Source organism: Heptranchias perlo, chromosome 18 (genome assembly GCF_035084215.1).
Source record: "Heptranchias perlo isolate sHepPer1 chromosome 18, sHepPer1.hap1, whole genome shotgun sequence".
Classification (NCBI taxonomy): Eukaryota; Metazoa; Chordata; class Chondrichthyes; order Hexanchiformes; family Hexanchidae; genus Heptranchias; species Heptranchias perlo.
This window is the reverse complement of record NC_090342.1, coordinates 57,407,302-57,426,084: the sequence shown is the minus strand read 5'-3', so window position 1 is coordinate 57,426,084 and position 18,783 is coordinate 57,407,302. Positions and strand designations below refer to the sequence as shown.

General features: G+C 48.6%; 1 protein-coding gene across 3 annotated transcripts in view; it reads right to left on the bottom strand.

Moving 5' to 3' along the window:
- ccdc77 (coiled-coil domain containing 77) overlaps positions 1–18,179 on the bottom strand; it is a 67,775-nt gene extending 49,596 nt beyond the window's left edge. The window contains exons 1-4 of one of the 3 annotated variants that reach the window (XM_067999952.1): positions 18,093–18,179; positions 14,092–14,308; positions 9,508–9,650; positions 6,232–6,328 (exon numbers count right to left, since the gene is read on the bottom strand). In XM_067999952.1, coding sequence (XP_067856053.1) covers positions 6,232–6,328; positions 9,508–9,650; positions 14,092–14,308; positions 18,093–18,121 — 486 coding nt within the window. In that variant the 5' untranslated portion in view covers positions 18,122–18,179. Of the gene's footprint in view, positions 1–6,231; positions 6,329–9,507; positions 9,651–14,091; positions 14,309–16,491; positions 17,034–17,305; positions 17,386–18,092 lie in introns of those variants that run through there. The other 2 variants (XM_067999954.1, XM_067999953.1) reach the window with 2 other exon arrangements.
- Between the last annotated feature and the right edge of the window lie 604 nt (positions 18,180–18,783).

Genomic DNA, 18,783 nt, shown 5'->3' with positions numbered 1-18,783 from the left:
TACCTTTGTCGTTGATAACGGCATGGTCCACGACCTCTGGCTGTTCACCCTCCCCAACCCTCCAGAATGTTCTGCAGCCGCTCAGTGACATCCTTGACCCTGGCACCAGGGAGGCAACATACCATCCTGGAATCACGTCTGCAGCCGCAGAAACGCCTGTCTGCTCCCCTAACTATAGAATCCCCTGACCTTTCTCCTCCCCCTCTGTACAGCTGAGCCACCCACAGTGCTGTGGACTTGGCTCTGGATGCACTCCCCCCAAAGGAACCCTCTCCCTCAGCAATATTCAGGACTGAATGCTGGTTAGATCGTGAGATGCCCTCAGGGGACTCCTGCACTACCTGCCTGGTCCTCCTTGTCTGTATGGCGGTCACTCAGTCCCTCTCTGCCTGCACTTTCTTAAGCTGCGAGGTGACCATCTCCTGAAACGTGCTATCCGTGTAGCTCTCAGCCTCGCGGATACACTGTAGTGACCCCAGCTGCTGCTCAAGCTCTGAGATCAGGAGCTCGAGCTCGTCCAGCTGACGACACTTCCTGCACCTGTGGTTGTCCAGGACATGGGAAGTTCCCACATGGCACAGGCCGTGCATTCCACGGGTCTGAGCTGTCCCGTCATGCCTCGATTTATTAGATTGTTTACTAAACTTAACAAAAATAAATTAACCCTTAAAAAAACTCAACAGAAAAAGAAACGCTCAACCAGCTACCAGCCAATCAGCTCCTTCCCCTGTTTGTTTAGTTTTATTAGTCTAGTTAATAAACTAAGTTAAGTTATTAAATTTAATAAACTAACAGCAGTTTTACGCTCCCAGCTTTTATTTTAATTAGGCTTGTATTCCCTTGAATATAGAAGATTAAGGGGTGATCTAATTTATGCATTTATGACGATTAAAGGAGTTGATAGGGTAGATAGAGAGAAACTATTCCCTCTAGTGGGGGAGTCCAGAACAAGGGGGCATAATCTTAAAATTAGATCTAGGCCGTTCAGGGGTGATGTCAGGAAGCACTTCTTCACACAAAGGGGTAGTGGAAATCTGAAACTCTCTCCCCCAAAAAGCTGTTGAACATAAGAACATAAGAAATAGGAGCAGGAGTAGGCCAATCGGCCCCTCGAGCCTGCTCCGCCATTCAATAAGATCATGGCTGATCTGATCCTAACCTCAAATCTAAATTCATGTCCAATTTCCTGCCCGCTCCCCGTAACCCCTAATTCCCTTTACTTCTAGAGACTGGGTCAACTGCAAATTTTAAACCTTTGATTGTTAGATTTATGTTCGGCAAGGGTATTAAGAGCTACGGAACCAAGGTGGGTAGATGGAGGTAATATACAGATCAGCCATGATCTAATTAAATGGTGGAACCTGGTTCGAGGGGCTGAATGGCCCACTCCTGTTCCTATGTTCCCTCGTATGTACCTCACCATCATCTCTCAACCCCCCCACTGCATCCGATTTGTCACGCTGCTTTTCTGACCTCCAGCATTGGATAAGTAGAAATTTCCTCCAAATATTGGGAAACCATTGTCTTCAGTCCCCGCCACAAAATCCGTTTCCTAGCCATCGACTCCATCCCTCTCTCTGTCCATTGTCTGAAGCTGAAGCAGACTGTTCACAACCTCAGCACCCCTGTGCTCGCTGACCTACATTGGCTCCCGGTGTGGGAACAACTCGATTTTAAAATTCTCATCCTTGTTTTCAAATCTCTCCATGGAGTCGCTCCTCCCTATCTCTGTAACCACCTCCAGGTCTGAAACCCTCCAAGATCTCTGCGCTCCTGCAATTCTTGCCTCTTGCGCATCCCCAATTTTAAATTGCTCCACCATTAGCGGCCGTGCCTTCAGCTGCCAATGCCCTAAGCTCTGGAATTTCCTCCCTAAACCTCTCCACCTTTCTCTCCTCAAAATCTATCTCTTCGACCAAGATTTTGGTCACCAGTCCTAATATCTCCATCTGTGGCTCGGAGTCAAATTTTGTTTGATAATCGCTCCTGTGAAGTGTCTTGGGACGTTTTACTACCATAAAGGCACTATATAAATGCAAGTTGTATTTGTTGTTTGACCCTGAGCTTCCGACTCCATATGCTCTCCAACATGAAGACAACCTACTTTCACCCTGTAATATTGACTGCCCCTGCCTCAGCCAGTCAGCCTCTGAAACCCTCATCTATGCTTTCTATAGTATCATAGTACCATGCCTGTGCCAGCTCCCATTCCCGCACTCTTTCCCCATAGCACTGTAAATATTTTCCCTTCAAGTATTTATCCAATTCCCTTTTGAAAGTTACTATTGAAACTGCTTCCACCACCCGTTCAGGTAGCGCATTCCAGATCATCACAACTTGCTGCGTAAAAAATGTTTCCTCATATTGCCGCTGGCTCTTTTGCTGATCGCCTTAAATCTGGATCCTCTGGTTAATGACCCTTCTGCCACTGGAAACAGTTTCTCCTTATGTACTCTGTCAAAACCATTCATGATTTCTGGCGCAAAAACACAAAAGGAAATGTGGCCCAACCATGGCTAACAAAAGAAATTAAGGATCCAAAGAGGAGTCATGTAAAGTTGCCAGAAAAAGTAGCAAGCCTAAGGATTGGGAGCAGTTTAGAATTCAGCAAAAAAGGACCCAAGAGATTGATTAAGAGGGGAAAAATAGAGTATGAGAGTAAACATGCAAGGAACATAAAAGTGGACTGTAAAAGCTTCTACAAGTATGTAAAAAGAAAAAGATTAGTGAAGACAAATGTAGGTCCCTTACAGTCAGAAACAGGAGAATTTACAATGGGGAACAAGGAAATGGCAGAGCAATTAAACAAATACTTTGGTTCTATCTTCACGGAAGAGGACACAAATAACTTCCCAGAAATGCTAGGGAACCAATGGACTAGTGAGAAGGAGGAATTAAAGGAAATTAGTATTAGTAAAAAAAATAGTGCTGGAGAAATTAATGGGACTGAAAGCCGATAAATCCCCAGGGCCTGATAATCTGCATCCCAGAGTACTAAAAGAGGTAGCCATGGAAATAGTGGATGCATTGGTTGTCATCTTCCAAAAATTCGATAGATTATGGAACAGTTCCTGCAGATTGGAGGGTGGCAAATGTAACCCCACTATTTAAAAAAAAAGAGGGAGAGAGAAAACAGGGAATTACAGACCGGTTAGCCTAACATCAGTAGTAGGGAAAATGCTAGTCTATTATAAAGGATTTGATATCAGGACACTTAGAAAATATCAACGGGATTAGACAAAGTCAACATGGATTTATGAAAGGGAAATCATGTTTGACAAACCTACTGGAGTTTTTTTTGAGGATGTAACTGGTAGAATAGATAAGGGAGAACCAGTGGATGTGGTTTATTTGGATTTTCAGAAGGCCTTTGATAAGTCCCACATAAGAGGTTAGTGTGCAAAATTAAAGCACATGGGATTGGTGGTCATATTCTGGCATGAATTGAAAATTGGTTAACAGACAGGAAACAGAGAGTAGGAATAAATGGGTCTTTTTCGGGGTGACAGGCAGTGACTAGTGGGGTACCGCAGGGATCAGTGCTTGGGCCCCAGCTATTCACAATCTATATCAATGATTTGGATGACGGAACCAAATGTAATATTTCCAAATTTGTTGACAACACAAAACTAGTTGGGATTGTGAGTTGTGAGGAGGATGCAAAGAGGCTTCAAGGCGATTTAGACAAGTTGAGTGAGTGGGAAAATACATGGCAGATGCAGTATAATGTGGATAAATGTGAAGTTATCCACTTCGGAAGGAAAAACAGAAAGGCAGAGTATTATTTAAATGGTGATAGATTGGGAAATGTTGATGTACAAAGGGACCTGGGTGTCCTTGTACACCACTCACTGAAAGCAAACATGCAGGTGCAGCAAGCAGTTAGGAAGGCAAATGGTACGTTGGCCTTCATTGCAAGAGGATTTGAGTATAGGAGCAAGAATGTCTTACTGCAGTTATACAGGGCCTTGGTGAGACCACACCTGGAGTATTGTGTTCAGTTTTGGTCTCCTTACATAAGAAAGGATATACTTGCCATAGAGGGAGTGCAGCGAAGGTTCACCAGACTGACCCCTGAGATGGCAGGACTGTCGTATGAGGAGAGATCGGGTCGACTCGGCCTGTATTCACTCGAGTTTAGAAGAATGAGAGGGGATCTCATTGAAACATATAAAATTCTGACAGGGCTAGACAGACTGGATGCAGGGAGGATCTTTCCCCTGGCTGGGGGGGGGGGGGTCCAGAACGAAGGGTCACAGTCTCAGGATACGGGGTAGGACATTTAGGACTGAGATGAGGAGAAATCTCTTCACTCAGAGGGTGGTGAACCTGTGGAATTCTGTACCACAGAAGGCTGTGAAGGCCAAGTCACTGAATATATTTAAGAAGGAGCTAGATAGGTTTCTAGACACAAAAGGCATCAAGGGATATGGGGATAGAGCGGGAATATGGTATTGAGATGGTATTGAGATAGAGGATCATATTGAATGGCGCAGCAGGCTCGAAGGGCCTACTCATGGTCTTATTTTCTAAGTTTCTAAACACCTCTATCAAATCTCCCCTTAACCTTCTCTGCTCTAAGGAGAACAACCCCAGCTTCTCCAGTCTATCCACAGAACTGAAGTCCGCCATCCCTTGCACCATTCTCATAAATCCGTTCTGCACCCTCTCTAAGGCTTTGACATCCTTTCTGAAGTGTGGTGCCCAGAATTTAACATAATACTCCAGCTGAGTCCTAGCCAGTGTTTTATACCTTCCTTGCTTTTACACTCTATGCCTCTATTAATAAAGCCCAGAATTCCATATGCTTTTTAACAGCCTTCTCAACTTGTCCTGCCACCTTCAAAGATTTGTGTATGTGCACCCCCAGGTCTCTCTGCTCGTGCACCCCCTTTAAAATTGTACCAATTAGTTTATATTATCTCTCCTCATTCTTCCTACCAAAATGCATCACTTCACAGTGTTAAATTTTATCTGCCATGCCTGCCCATTTCACCAGTATGTCTATGTTCTCCTGAAGTCAGTTATCATCCTCCACATTGTTTACTACATTTCCGAGTTTCGTGTCATCTGTAAACTTTGAAATTATACCCTCTATACCCAAGTCCGGGTCATTGATATATATCAAAAAGAGCAGTGATATTGACTCCTGGGAAACACCACTGTATACCTTCCTCCAGTATGAAAAACAACCATTCACCACTACTCTTTGCTTTCTGTCCCCCAGCCAATTTTGTATCCACGCTACCACTGTCCCTTTAATCCCATGGGTTTTAATTTTGCTTACAAGTCTATTATGTTACTTCAAAGAACTCAATTAAGTTAGTCAAACACGATTTTTTGTCTATTCCAATGCTCTCCTAGCCGTCTCCCATCTTCCACACTCTGTAAACTTTAGCTCATCCAAAACTCTGCTGCCCTTATCCAGCAACACCTCAAATTTAAAATTCTCATCCCTGCTTTCAAATCCCTCCATGGTCTCTCCCCTCCCTACCTCTGTAACCTCCTCCAGCCCTACAACCCTCCGAGATCTCTGCGTTCCTCCAATTCTGGCCGATGGCGCATCCCCGATTTCCTTCGCTCCACCATTGGCGGCCGTGCCTTCAGCTGCCTAGGCCCTGAGCTCTGGAATTCCCTCCCTAAATCTCTCCACCTTTCTCTCCTCCTTTAAGATGCTCCTTAAAGCCTATCTCTTTGACCAAGCTTTCACCTGTTCTAATATCTCTTTATGTGGCTCGGTGACAATTTTTATCTAATAACTCTCCTGTGAAGAGCCTTGGGCCGTTTTACTACGTCAAAGGGGCTACATAAATGTTGACCAGAGGGAGAAAAACCACAGAGCCATCACCTGGTGGGGGGGGAATGGAGGAGGAGGAGGAGAAGGACCACAGGGCCAACATCTGGGGGGGAGGAGGACCACAGGGCCAACATCTGGGGGGGAGGGGGGGGGGGGGGAGAGGAGGGGGAGAAGGATCACAGAGCCAACATGGCTCCAAGCTCTGGATATATGTCCTCGTGATTCCCCTGTCTCTCCAACTCTGAGCTATGGTTATTCGTTTTTATGTGCAGTTTCAACACAAGGAATTTAAGAATTTACATTCAAAATAAAGCTCTGAATCTAATCAGAGGACAACACTTCTAACATCTTGTGACTGGGTTCTCAGAATACAAAAACAATGAACCAAAGGCCTGAGCTGCCCCTTCGCTCAGCTGATGGAGTAACTGCAATACCTTGTGTGGGGGCTCTTTGTGAAAATAAGTGATTGCTTCTGCTTCAGGGCCCACCAGGGCCAAGAGGTGTTGAATCTTTTTCCGATCTTCCAACTCCCTGCAATGACCAAATTTGTAGAAAATGTCAGCACGTCAACAGGCAGGTTATTAGGTAGTCTGTTCAGTTATATTTTAAAAACAACCTCCCCGGCATCGGGAATTGAAACCAGAGATGTAACGAACCATAAGGCTGGATTATCCTCATAGCAGAGGGAACTCCTAGAGGCTTCTAGAAGGCACTGTGCAAAGATATTGGACATTGAGCACGCAAGGGGACACAAGGGCACTTTTATGCACCATAAACTGAAATTATGCTGGACCCAGGGTACTAAGCAGGGCTGCAATTGGACAATTAAAATTTCAGGGCATGGAACTGAAGGGAATTCCAACCAGGGAGTTCATCGGGACACAGTGGGGTACAACATCAGGTGATTGGGGGGATTAGAGGCTGTTACATCGGGTGAGTGAGGGAGTTGGAGGCTGTTACATCAGGTGAGTGGTAAAGTACCAAGGAAGTACTACAGCTGGTGCCGGAAGGGTGCAGGGAAGAGAAAGAGAGAGAGATTTTGGTGAAAGCACTTTACACTTGACCACCGTGTAATCTATCACAGTACACAACAGCATGTGCATGGGACTGATGGATTCACCTTGATCATCCAACTATTCACAACAGTCTGCAGGTGCAAGCCATATTTTACCCGTTCTCTCCTCTCAAGACACTGATCTCTGGGGTACAGTGCCACCAGCTCTCCAGTACAACTACTTGCATTTATATAGCGCCTTTAATGTAGTAAAACGTCCCAAGGCACTTCACAGGAGCATTATCAAACAAAATTTGAAACCGAGCCACATAAGGAGATATCAGAACAGGAAAAGCTTGGTCCAGGAGGCAGGAGGTAGGTTTTAAGGACCGTCTTAAAGGGGGAGAGAGGTGGAGAGCTTTAGGAAGGGAATTCCAGAGCTTAGGGCCTAGGCAGCTGAAGTCACGGCTGCCAATGGTGGTGCGATTAAAATCAGGGATGCGCAAGAGGCCAGAATTGGAGGAGCGCAGAGATCTCGGAGGGTTGTTGGGCTGGAGGAGGTTGCAGAGATAGAGAGGGGTGAGGCAATGGAGGGATTTGAAAACAAGGAAGGGAATTTTAAAATTAAAGTGTCGCTGGACCGGGAACCAATGTAGGTCAGTGAGCACAGGGGTGATGGGCGAACGGGACTTGGTGTGAGTTAGGATACGGGCAGCAGAGTTTTGGATGAGCTCAAGTTTATGGAAGGTGGAAGGCCGGCCAGGTGAGCATTGCAATAGTCGAGTCTGGAGGTAACAAAGGCACGGATGAGGGTTTCAGCAGCTGATGAGCTGAAGCAGGGGCGGAGACGGACGATGTTAGGGAGGTGGAAGTAGGTGGTCTTGGCGATGGAGCGGATATGTGACTGGAAGCTCATCTCAGGGTCAAATAGAATGCCAAGGTTGCAAACGGTCTGGTTCAGCCTCAGGCAGTGGCTAGGGAGAGGGATGGAGTCAGCGGCTAGGGAACGGAGTTTGCGGCGGGGACAGAAGACAATGGCTTCGGTCTTCCCAATATTTAGTTGGAGGAAAATTCTGCTCATCCAGTACTGGATGTTGGACAAGCAGTGTGACAAATCAGAGACAATGGAGGGGTCGAGGGAGGTGGTGGTGAGATAGTGCTGGGTGTCATCAGTGTACATGTGGAACGTGACATTGTGTTTTTGGATGATGTCGCCGAGAGGCAACATTTAGATGAGAAATAGGAGAGGGCCAAGGATAGATCCTTGGGAAACCCCAGCGGTAACGGTGCGGGAGTGGGAAGAGAAGCCTTTGCAGGTGATTCTCTGGCTACAACTATAGATAAATAAGAATGGAACCAGGCGAGCACAGTCCCACCTAGCTGGATGATGGAGGAGAGGTGTTGGAGGAGGATGGTGTGGTTAAGCATGTCAAAAGCTACAGACAGATCGAGAAGGATGAGAGGGATAGTTCACCATGATCACAATCACAGAGGATGTCATTTGTGACTTTGATAAGGGCTGTTTCAGTGCTGCGGCAGGGGCAGAAAACTGATTGGACATGTTCAAACATGGAGTTGCGGGAAAGAAGGACATGGGTTTGGGAGGCGACAACACATTCAAGGAGGTCCAAGACACTGATTCCTGCTGGAATACAGTTCCACCAGCTCTCCAGCTCATTCCTCGTGTCTGAGCCTAGACATGGTCTCTGTGCTGCGGTGGGAGGGAACACAGCCGAGCTGGATTCTCTCCTTACCCAATGCCAATGTGTACATCTTCCAGCAGGGACCACCAGATAAGGAACAGGAACAGGAATCCTTGCCCTCCTCTAACCAACAATGCTAAGGCAAACTGGGGCATCCCTACTGTTCCCTAGTTGAGATCAGGGCACTCTGCACACAGTGGGAATAGAACCAGGGCCCTCCGTTTTCCAATTACTCAACTTGCATTTACATAGTGCCTTTAATGTAGAAATACACATGAAGGCTCTGCAGAGGGTTGAGGAAACTGGATGCAGAGCCCAATGAGAACATTAAGAGGGGTAATCAAAAGCTCGGTTTCAAAGGAGAGGGAGGTGGCGGATTTAAGGAGGGAATTTCAGAGTTGGCGGGGGGGGGGGGGGGGGGGGAGGGGGAAGAGAGAGAAGGAGGTGAGGCCATGAAGGGATTTAAGCACAAGATGAGAATTTTAAATTTCTGGTTTTGGGGGACCTAGTGCTAATGTAGGTCAGCGAGGACAGGGACTGATAGGCGAGTGGATGTGGGACAGGATATCGGTCGCACTGGTGGAGGATGTGAAGCTGGCCAGGAGAGCACTTGAATAGTCAAATCTGGATGTGACTAAAGCCATGGATGATCATTTCAGCAGCAGATTGGATGAGTTGTGCAATGTTGCGGAGGTAGAGTTAGGTGCTCTATGCAATGGAGAGGATTGCAGAAAGCCGAGGATGTCAACCGTCTGCTTCAGCCTAATTTTCATCCAAATATTCAAACTAACAATATCATCCGCTTTAAACTAGAGTGAGAAGCCCAACACCAAGACCTGCTAAATGAACACTGGTGACATCTTGTATTTGGTGCCTCCATTCACATCTACTTCAAATTAGATAAGTATTTTGCCTCGGGGACATTGTAATACTGCTTTTCATAGATCTTGTAGCTCACCCACGGCAGCCACTTTCATCCAGTTGGTCCAATTCACTGGAACCTTCCTTCCTACCTAATTTTTAGTCGATCATTTTCAGCATAGAGTCGCAGTGCATGCTCACGTTCCTGAAAGAGGTAAACCTGCATGTCGCTGAGAGCTTTCTGTAGCTCCTCAATCTCCTCTTCCCTCTGTCCCATCTCCCACTGGAGTTTATGCTGAGAAAATAAAAAGATAAGAAGCTCACAGTTAGAGACCAAAAAGGTAACCTGTGTGGGGAGGCGGAAGTCGGGTATGTTTCTTGAATGAATACTTCGCATCTGTCTTCACAAAAGAGGGGGACGATGTAGGCATTGTAGTTAAGGAGAACGATTGGGAAATATTGGATGGGTTAAACATAGTGAGAGGGGAAGTATTAAGGGGTTTAGCATTTTTGAAAGTAGATAAATGGCCAGGCCTGGATGAAATGTATCCAGGATGAGGGTAGCGTGTTTGATGTAGTCTACATGGATTTTAGCAAGGCTTTTTGACAAGGTCCCACAGGGCAGAAAACTAACAGCCCATGGGTTCGAAGAGCAAGTGGCAAGTTGGATCCAACATTGGCTCAGTGGCAGGAAGCAAAGGGTAATGGTTGACGGGTGTTTTTGTGACTGGAAGGCTGTTTCCAGTCCGCAGGGCTCAGTAATAGATCCCTTGCTTTTTGTGGTATATATCAATAATTTAGACTTAAATGTAGAGGGCATGATTAAGAAGTTTGCAAATGATGCAAATATTGGCTGTGTAGTTGAGTGAGGAGGAAAGCTGTAGACTGCAGGAAGATATCAACGGACTGGTCAGTGGGCAGAAAAGTGGCAAATGGAATTCAATCCAGAGAAATGTGAGGTAATGCATTTGGGGAGGGCAAACAAGGCAAGGAAATACACAATAAATGGGAGGATACTGAGAGGTGTAGAGGAACAGAGGGATGTTGGAATGTATGTCCACAGATGCCTGAAGGTAGCAGGACAGGTGGAGAAAGTGGTTAAGAAGGCATACGGCATACTTTCCTTTATTAGCCAAGACATAGAATATAAAACACTAGTTAGGCCACAGCTTGAGTACTGCGTACAGTTCTGGTCACCACATTACAGGAAAGATGAGATTGCACCAGAGGGTACAGAGGAAATTTACGAGGATGTTGCCAGGACTGGAGAATTTTAGCTATGAGGAAAGATTGGATAGGCTGGGGTTGTTTTCTTTGGAACATAGGAGGCTGAGGGGAGATTTAATTGAGGTGTATAAAACTATGAGCAGCCTAGATAGAGTGGATAGGAAGGACCTATTTCCCTTAGCGGAGTGGTCCATAACCAGGGAGCATAGATTTAAAGCAATTGGTAGAAGGATTAGAGGGGAGTTGAGGAGAATTTTTTTCACCCAGAGGGTGGTGGGGGTCTGGAACTCACTGCCTGAAAGGGTGGTAGAGGCAGAAACCCTTATCAGATTTAAAAAGTACTTGGATGTGCACCTGAAGTGTCGTAATCTACAAAGCTACAGACCAAGAGCTGGAAAGTGGGATTAGGCTGAATGGCTCTTTTCCGGCCAGCACAGACACGATGGGCCTAATGGCCTCCTTCTGTGCCATAAATTTCTTTGATTCTATGACAATCTTGATCTCAAAGACTTCAAGAGGACAGAGACAGACTGGTGAAATGGGCAGACACATGGCAGATGAAATTTAACGCAGACAAGTTTGGAGTGAGACATTTTGGTAGGAAGAATGAGGAGAGGCAATATGAACCAAATGGTACAAAGTTAAAGGGAGTGCAGTAACAGACAGACCTGGGCGTGTATGTACACAAATCTTTGAAGGTGGCAGGACAAGTTGAGAAGGCTGTTAAAAAAGCAGATAGGATCTTGGGCTTTATTAATAGAGGCTTAGAGTACAAAAGCAAAGATGTTATGCTGAACCTTTATAAAACACTGGTTAGGCCCCAGCTGGAGTATTGTGTTCAATTCTGGGACCACACTTTAGGAAGGATGTGAAGGCCTTAGAGAGGGTTCAGAAGAGATTTACTAGAATGGTGCCAGGGATGAGGAACTTCAGTTATGTGGAGAGAGTGGAGAGTCTGGGGTTGTTCTCCTCAGAACAGAGAAGGTTAAGAGGAGATTTGATAGGTGTTCAAAATCATGAGGGGTTTTGATAGAGTACATAGGCAGAAACTGTTTCCAGTGGCAGAAGGGTCGTAAACCAGAGGACACAGATTTAAGGTGACCGGCAAAAGAGTTAGAGGCGACATGAGGAAACATTTTTATGCAGCGAGTTGTAATGACCTGGAATGCACTGCCTGAAAGGATGGTGGAAGCAGATTCAATAGTATGTTTCAAAAGGGAATTGGATAAATACTTGAAGGGAGAAAACTTACAGGGCTTTGGGGAAAAAGCAATGGAATGGGACTAATTGGATTGCTCTTTCAAAGAGCCGGCACAGACATGATGGGCCGAATGGCCTCTTCCTGCGCAGTACCTACTATGATACAGTCCAATATTCTAGAACTGTTGAAATATAGCACAAACATGGGTTTGAGATTCAGAACAAAATCAGCAACACCAATTGTGAGATAGTTGAACATGTCTTAAGGGAATGCGCCTATATTCACAAATTGTAAATACCTTCATGTTCTTTGATTTCTCTCATACTGCCACTAAATCTCGTTATTGACTTAACTAGAATCATACAGCACCGAAGGAGGCAATTCAGCCCATCATGCCTGATCTTTGAAAGAGCTCTCCAATTTGTCCCACTCTCCCTGCTCTTTCCCCCATAACCCTGTAATTTTTTCCATTTCAAGTATAAGCCGATTACTTTCTGAAAGTTATTATTGAATCTGTTTCCACCACCCTCTCAGGCAGTGCATTCCAGATCATAACAACTCGCTGTGTAAAAAAAATTCTCATCTCCCTTCTGGTTCTTTTGCTGATTACCTTAAATCTGTGTCCTCTGGTTACTAACCCTCCTACCAGTGGAAACAGTTTCTCCTTATTTATTCTACCAAAACCCTTCAGAATTTTGAACACCTCCAATAAATCTCCCCATAACCTTCTCTGTTCTAAGGAGAACAATCCCAGCTTCTCTCATCTCTCCACATAAGTGAGTTCTCACATCCCTGGTATCATTCTTGTATATCTCCTCAGCAACCTCTCCAAGGCCTTGACATCCTTATCTTACGTGATTGTGTGTGTATGTTTCCCCTCCCTCTTCTCTTTGTTCTGTTACTATTTAAATGCTGTTCACCTGTGGTTCTGTTGAAAAGTCCATAAGTTAATGTCAAATTGTCTGTTCTCTCCACACAGACAGACCAGGCCACTGTTTAATGTCTCATCTGAAAGATGACAGTGCAGCACCACTACGTACCAAATTCCATACAAGGGCTCTAATCCACAACCTTCTGACAAAGGCAGGAGTGTTACTAACCGAGCCAAACTGACACGCAAGTGAAGTGTGCCCAAGCTTTCTGTTTTTGTGAGCTATGCATCTTGGTGACAGTTTATTTCCGATACCAATAATTTGCAGATATCTTAAGGTACTGATACGAACATATCTGGGTGTTCTGATTTAGGATTTAATCGGCCAACAAGGTGACCTCCCTTTCCAAACCTCCAGAACCATAAGAACGTAGCAAAGTACAGAACATGAAAAGGCTGCAGTTCATTTGGCCACTCCCAATGATTCATCCTCTCAAATATCTGTCCAAATCTGAATTACACTGCTCCACAACACCTTCCTCCACTGCCTTGCTGGGCAGTCCATTCCACACACTGAACCAACTCTGTGCAATTTAGTTAAATCTAAAGTACCCTAAACTTAAGCCAGTGTCTCTTGGATCTCATGCAAGTCCTGTATTCTTGCAGCTTCTTGTTATCTCATTGGAGTTGTGAGGCTGTGGAATTCACTTCCAGGGTTAGTGGCCAAGGCAGGAACTGTTCAGATTCAGGATTAGGTGGATAAAGGAAAAGGGTTGAAGGGAAATGGTAAATGTGTTTAGAACTATTTACTCATGTGGAGGGTAAATGCCCTGGACTGGTTGAGCTTGTTTCTATGTTGGAACTGCTGTGTATTTCTCGTCTGGCTCCACAGCCAGACATGCAGCACTATTGACTTCCCCCTTCCATTTTTCTCCTCTCCTGAAGGCATAGACTCTAGTTGGGGTGCCATCAACCTTCCGATAGCTCACAGGCCAGTGTAGGCAGTCTATTCTACCATTCAGCTGAGCCTATTCTCTTCTCACCAAGCTTCCACAGAGATATACTTTCCAGCAGCAACCCAATGGCAATCGAGACAGAAACCCCATCTGATTTTGTCCCTTTACCAGCCCAGGTGTTTTGAAGTCACTTTGCAGCACAGACTGGGAATCAGACCTAGGATCTATAGGTGTGTAACACTTAGTTCTCCACTGGAAGATGCTTTACAATCGAGCCTACTGGGGAGTCATTTAAGGTTGTTTTATGAAGAAGTACAGAATACTTTTCTGCCAATTTTGAAGACTGCTTGCAGTTAGCTGGAAGCAGACTACTCCTTTCCTTCCAATAATGCTCCCTTCTGTGCTGGCAGATTTTTTTATGTGCCATCAGTAACTGCTGACGTGTGACTCCCACAAGTTGGCTGAGCTTGCTGGAACCCACCTGCTCTTCATACGTGGCCTTGTAGTTCTCCAGTCTTCGCAGGAGGTTCCCGTGCTCCTCGTCAAACTCTGCAATCTTTTTACGGTAATACTCCAGCAGTTCTCGAGAAGGCCGGAGGAAGGCCAGGCGCTCGTTCACTGATGGAATAGGTGGAGAACCATCGTTTCGGGTAGTCTGTCGTTTGGCTGAATGGGATGAATTACGGCCCATGGCTGATCTAGAATACAAAAAGAAAGCATTTCCCAAAATGCTTATTCATAAATAATCCAGCAGCAACTGTCCTCACAGGTACAATGGTCCAAGATGGACAAGTCACAGCAAGTGCTGTGTCAATCATAGAAAGTTACGGCACAGAAAGAGACCATTCGGCCAATCGTGTCCGTGCTGGGAGAAAAGGAGCTATCCAGCGTAATCCCATTTTCTAGCACTTGGTCCGTAGCCCTGTAGATTACGGCACTTCGAGTGCACATCCAAGTACTTTTTAAATGAGTTGAGGGTTTCTGCCTCTACCACCCTTTCAGGCAGTGAGTTCCAGACCCCCATCACACTCTGGATGAAAAAACTTCTCCTCAGCTCGCATTTAATCCTTCTACCCATTACTTCAAATCCATGCCCCCTGGTCACTGACCCCTCTGCTAAAGGAAATAGGTCCTCCCTATCCACTCTATCTAGGCCCCTCATAATTTTATACACCTCAATTAAATCTCCCCTCAGCCTCCTGTGTTAATAAGAAAACACCAGCCTATCCAATCTTTGCTAATAGCCAAAATTCTCCAGCTCTGGCAACATCCTCGTAAATCTTCTCTGTACCCCATCTAGCGCAATCTATCTTTCCTGTAATGTGGTGACCAGAACTGTGTGCAGTACTCAAGCTGTGGCCCAACCAATGTTTGTACAGTTCTAGCATAACCTCCCTGTTCTTACAGTCCATGCCTCAGCTAATAAAGGAAAGTATTCCGTATGCCTTTTTAACCACCTTATCTACCTGTCCTGCTACCTTCAGGGATCTGTGGACATGCACTCCAAGGTCCCTCTCTTCCTCTACATCTCTCAGTATCCTCCCATTTATTGTATACTCCCTTGCCTTGTTTGCCCTCCCCAAATGCATTACCTCACACTTCTCTGGATTGAATTCCATTTGCCACTTTTCTGCTCACCTGACCAGTCCATTGATATCTTCCTGCAGTCTACAGCTTTCCTTCTCACTATCAACCACACGGCCAATTTTTGTATCATCTGCAAACTTCTTGATCAAGCCCCCCAAATTCAAGTCCAAATCATTAATACGTACCACAAAAAGCTAGGGACCTAGTACTGAGCCTTGCGGGACCCCACTGGAAACAGCCTTCCAGTCACAAAACATTACCCATTGCTTCCTGCCACTGAGCCAATTTTGGATCCAACTAGCCACTTTCCCTTGGATCCTATGGGCTTTTACTTTTTTGACCAGTCTGCCATATGAGACCTTGTCAAAAGCCTTGCTAAAATCCACGTACAGTACATCAAATGTGTTATCCTCATCGACCCTCCTTGTTACCTGCTCAAAAAATTCAATCAAGTTAGTCAGACACGACCTTCCCTTAACAAATCCATGATAACTGTCCTTGATTAACCCGTGCCTTTCTAAATGACTATTTATGCCGTCCCTCAGAATCGATTCCAATAATTTGCCCACCACCGAGGTTAGACTGACTGGCCTATAATTACTCGGTCTATCTCTTTCTCCATTTTTAAACAATGGTACAATGTCAGCAGTCTTCCAATCCTCTGGCACCATGCCTGTAGCTAGGGAGGATTGGAAAATGGTGATCAGAGCCTCTGCTATTTCCTCCCTTGCTTCTCTTGGCAGCCTGGGATACATTTCATCTGGGCCTGGTGATTTATCTACTTTCAAAGATGCTAAACCCCTTAATACTTCCTCTCTCACACTCCTCTTCCTTAACTACAATCTCTGCATCCTCCTCTTTTATGAAGACAGACGCAAAGTATTCATTACCCACATAGATACCCACATCTTCCGCTTCCACACATAGAGACCAAAAAGTTAACCTAATAGGCCCTAATCTTTCCTTAGTTATCCTCTTGTTCTTTATGTATTTCTAAAACATCTTTGGGTTTTTTGATTTTACTTGCCAGTACTTTTTCATACCTTCTCTTTGCTTTCCTAATTTCCTTAATTTCACCCTTGCACTTTCCATGCTCCTCTAGGCTTTCTGCCGTATTGAGCTTTTGGTGTCTGACAAAAGCTTTCCTTTTTTGCCTTATCTTACCCTGTATGCTCCTCGTTATCCAGGGGGCTCTAGATTTGGCAGTTCCATTTTTTCTTTGTGGGAACATGTTTACTCTGAACCCCGTGAATCTCCCCCTTGAACGCCTCCCACTGCTCTGACACTCATTTACCTTCAAGTAGCTGGTTCCAGTCCACTTTTGCATAAATCACTTCTCAGCTTAGTAAAATTGGCCTTTCCTTTGTTCTTTTCCATAACTATGTTAAATCGAACTGAATTATAATCACTGCCACCAAAATGCTCTCCCACTGAAACTCCTTCCACCTGCCCGGTGCCAGCAGATTATGTAGATTTACTTGGTTGGCTGTTGAGTGTGAGCTGGTCAATGTTCAAATTAACACAACCCTGAAAAGTTTAAAATTAACTTCCAAAAAGAGCTTCCTGAAGACAAAAATGTTCAGCAGAAAAAATCTCAGATGGTGTCAAAGGCAGTTTCCACTAGAAACGTGGACTGAAGTTTAGAATGGCGAGAGTTCACAGGAGGCAAGGTTTTGTAGGCCGGAAGTGCACACATAACTTTTGTTGGCTATGACAAAATGAGCACGGGCAGTGAAACTGTTCTCAGCATCGGCCCGGCCCGGCCCGGCCCCGCACAGCACAGTCCCCGGCCCGGCCCGGCCCACACAGCACAGTCCCCGGCCCGGCCCGGCCCCGCACAGCACAGTCCCCGGCCCGGCCCACACAGCACAGCACAGTCCCCGGCCCGGCCCGGCCCCGCACAGCACAGTCCCCGGCCCGGCCCGGCCCCGCACAGCACAGTCCCCGGCCCCGCACAGCACAGTCCCCGGCCCGGCCCGGCCCCGCACAGCACAGTCCCCGGCCCGGCCCGGCCCCGCACAGCACAGTCCCCGGCCCGGCCCGGCCCCGCACAGCACAGTCCCCGGCCCGGCCCCGCACAGCACAGTCCCCGGCCCGGCCCGGCATACTCAGTCCAGCGCGCTGATCGGGGTCGGTGCCGGTCTCCCCGGGCGGGGGTCGGTGCCGGTCTCCCCGGGCGGGGGTCGGTGCCGGTCTCCCCGGGCGGGGGTCGGTGCCGGTCTCCCCGGGCGGGGGTCGGTGCCGGTCTCCCCGGGCGGGGGTCGGTGCCGGTCTCCCCGGGCGGGGGTCGGTGCCGGTCTCCCCGGGCGGGGGTCGGTGCCGGTCTCCCCGGGCGGGGGTCGGTGCCGGTCTCCCCGGGCGGGGGTCGGTGCCGGTCTCCCCGGGCGGGGGTCGGTGCCGGTCTCCCCGGGCGGGGGTCGGTGCCGGTCTCCCCGGGCGGGGGTCGGTGCCGGTCTCCCCGGGCGGGGGTCGGGGGTCGGTGCCGGTCTCCCCGGGCGGGGGGCGGGGGTCGGTGCCGGTCTCCCCGGGCGGGGGGCGGGGGTCGGTGCCGGTCTCCCCGGGCGGGGGGCGGGGGTCGGTGCCGGTCTCCCCGGGCGGGGGGCGGGGGTCGGTGCCGGTCTCCCCGGGCGGGGGGCGGGGGTCGGTGCCGGTCTCCCCGGGCGGGGGGCGGGGGTCGGGGCCGGTCTCCCCGGTCGGGGGTCGGTGCCGGTCTCCCCGGGCGGGGGGCGGGGGTCGGTGCCGGTCTCCCCGGTCGGGGGTCGGTGCCGGTCTCCCCGGGCGGGGGGCGGGGGTCGGGGCCGGTCTCCCCGGTCGGGGGTCGGGGCCGGTCTCCCCGGGCGGGGGTCGGGGCCGGTCTCCCCGGGCGGGGGTCGGGGGTCGGGGCCGGTCTCTCACCTGTTGACGCGCTGCTCACGGCTCTCCATCCGGGCTCGTGTCTCTAATCACCACAGCAACAAACCGCCCAACCGACATCGCGCGCGGGGAAGGGGAGGGAGCGAGTGAGGAATGAGGGCAGGGGGGGGGGGGGAGTGAGGAATGAGGGCAGGGGGGGGGGGAGTGAGGAATGAGGGCGGGGGGGGGGGGAGTGAGGAATGAGGGCGGGGGGGGGGGGAGTGAGGAATGGGGGCGGGGGGGGTGAGGAATGAGGGCGGGGGGGGGGGGGGGTGAGGAATGAGGGCAGGGGGGGGGGGGTGAGGAATGAGGGCAGGGGGGGGGGGGTGAGGAATGAGGGCAGGGGGGGGGGGGTGAGGAATGAGGGCAGGGGGGGGGGGGGTGAGGAATGAGGGCAGGGGGGGGGGGGTGAGGAATGAGGGCAGGGGGGGGGGGTGAGGAATGAGGGCAGGGGGGGGGGGGTGAGGAATGAGGGCAGGGGGGGGGGTGAGGAATGAGGGCAGGGGGGGGGTGAGGAATGAGGGCGGGGGGGGGGGGGTGAGGAATGAGGGCGGGGGGGGGGGGTGAGGAATGAGGGCAGGGGGGGGGGGGGTGAGGAATGAGGGCAGGGGGGGGGGGGGGTGAGGAATGAGGGCAGGGGGGGGGGGGGTGAGGAATGAGGGCAGGGGGGGGGGGGTGAGGAATGGGGGCGGGG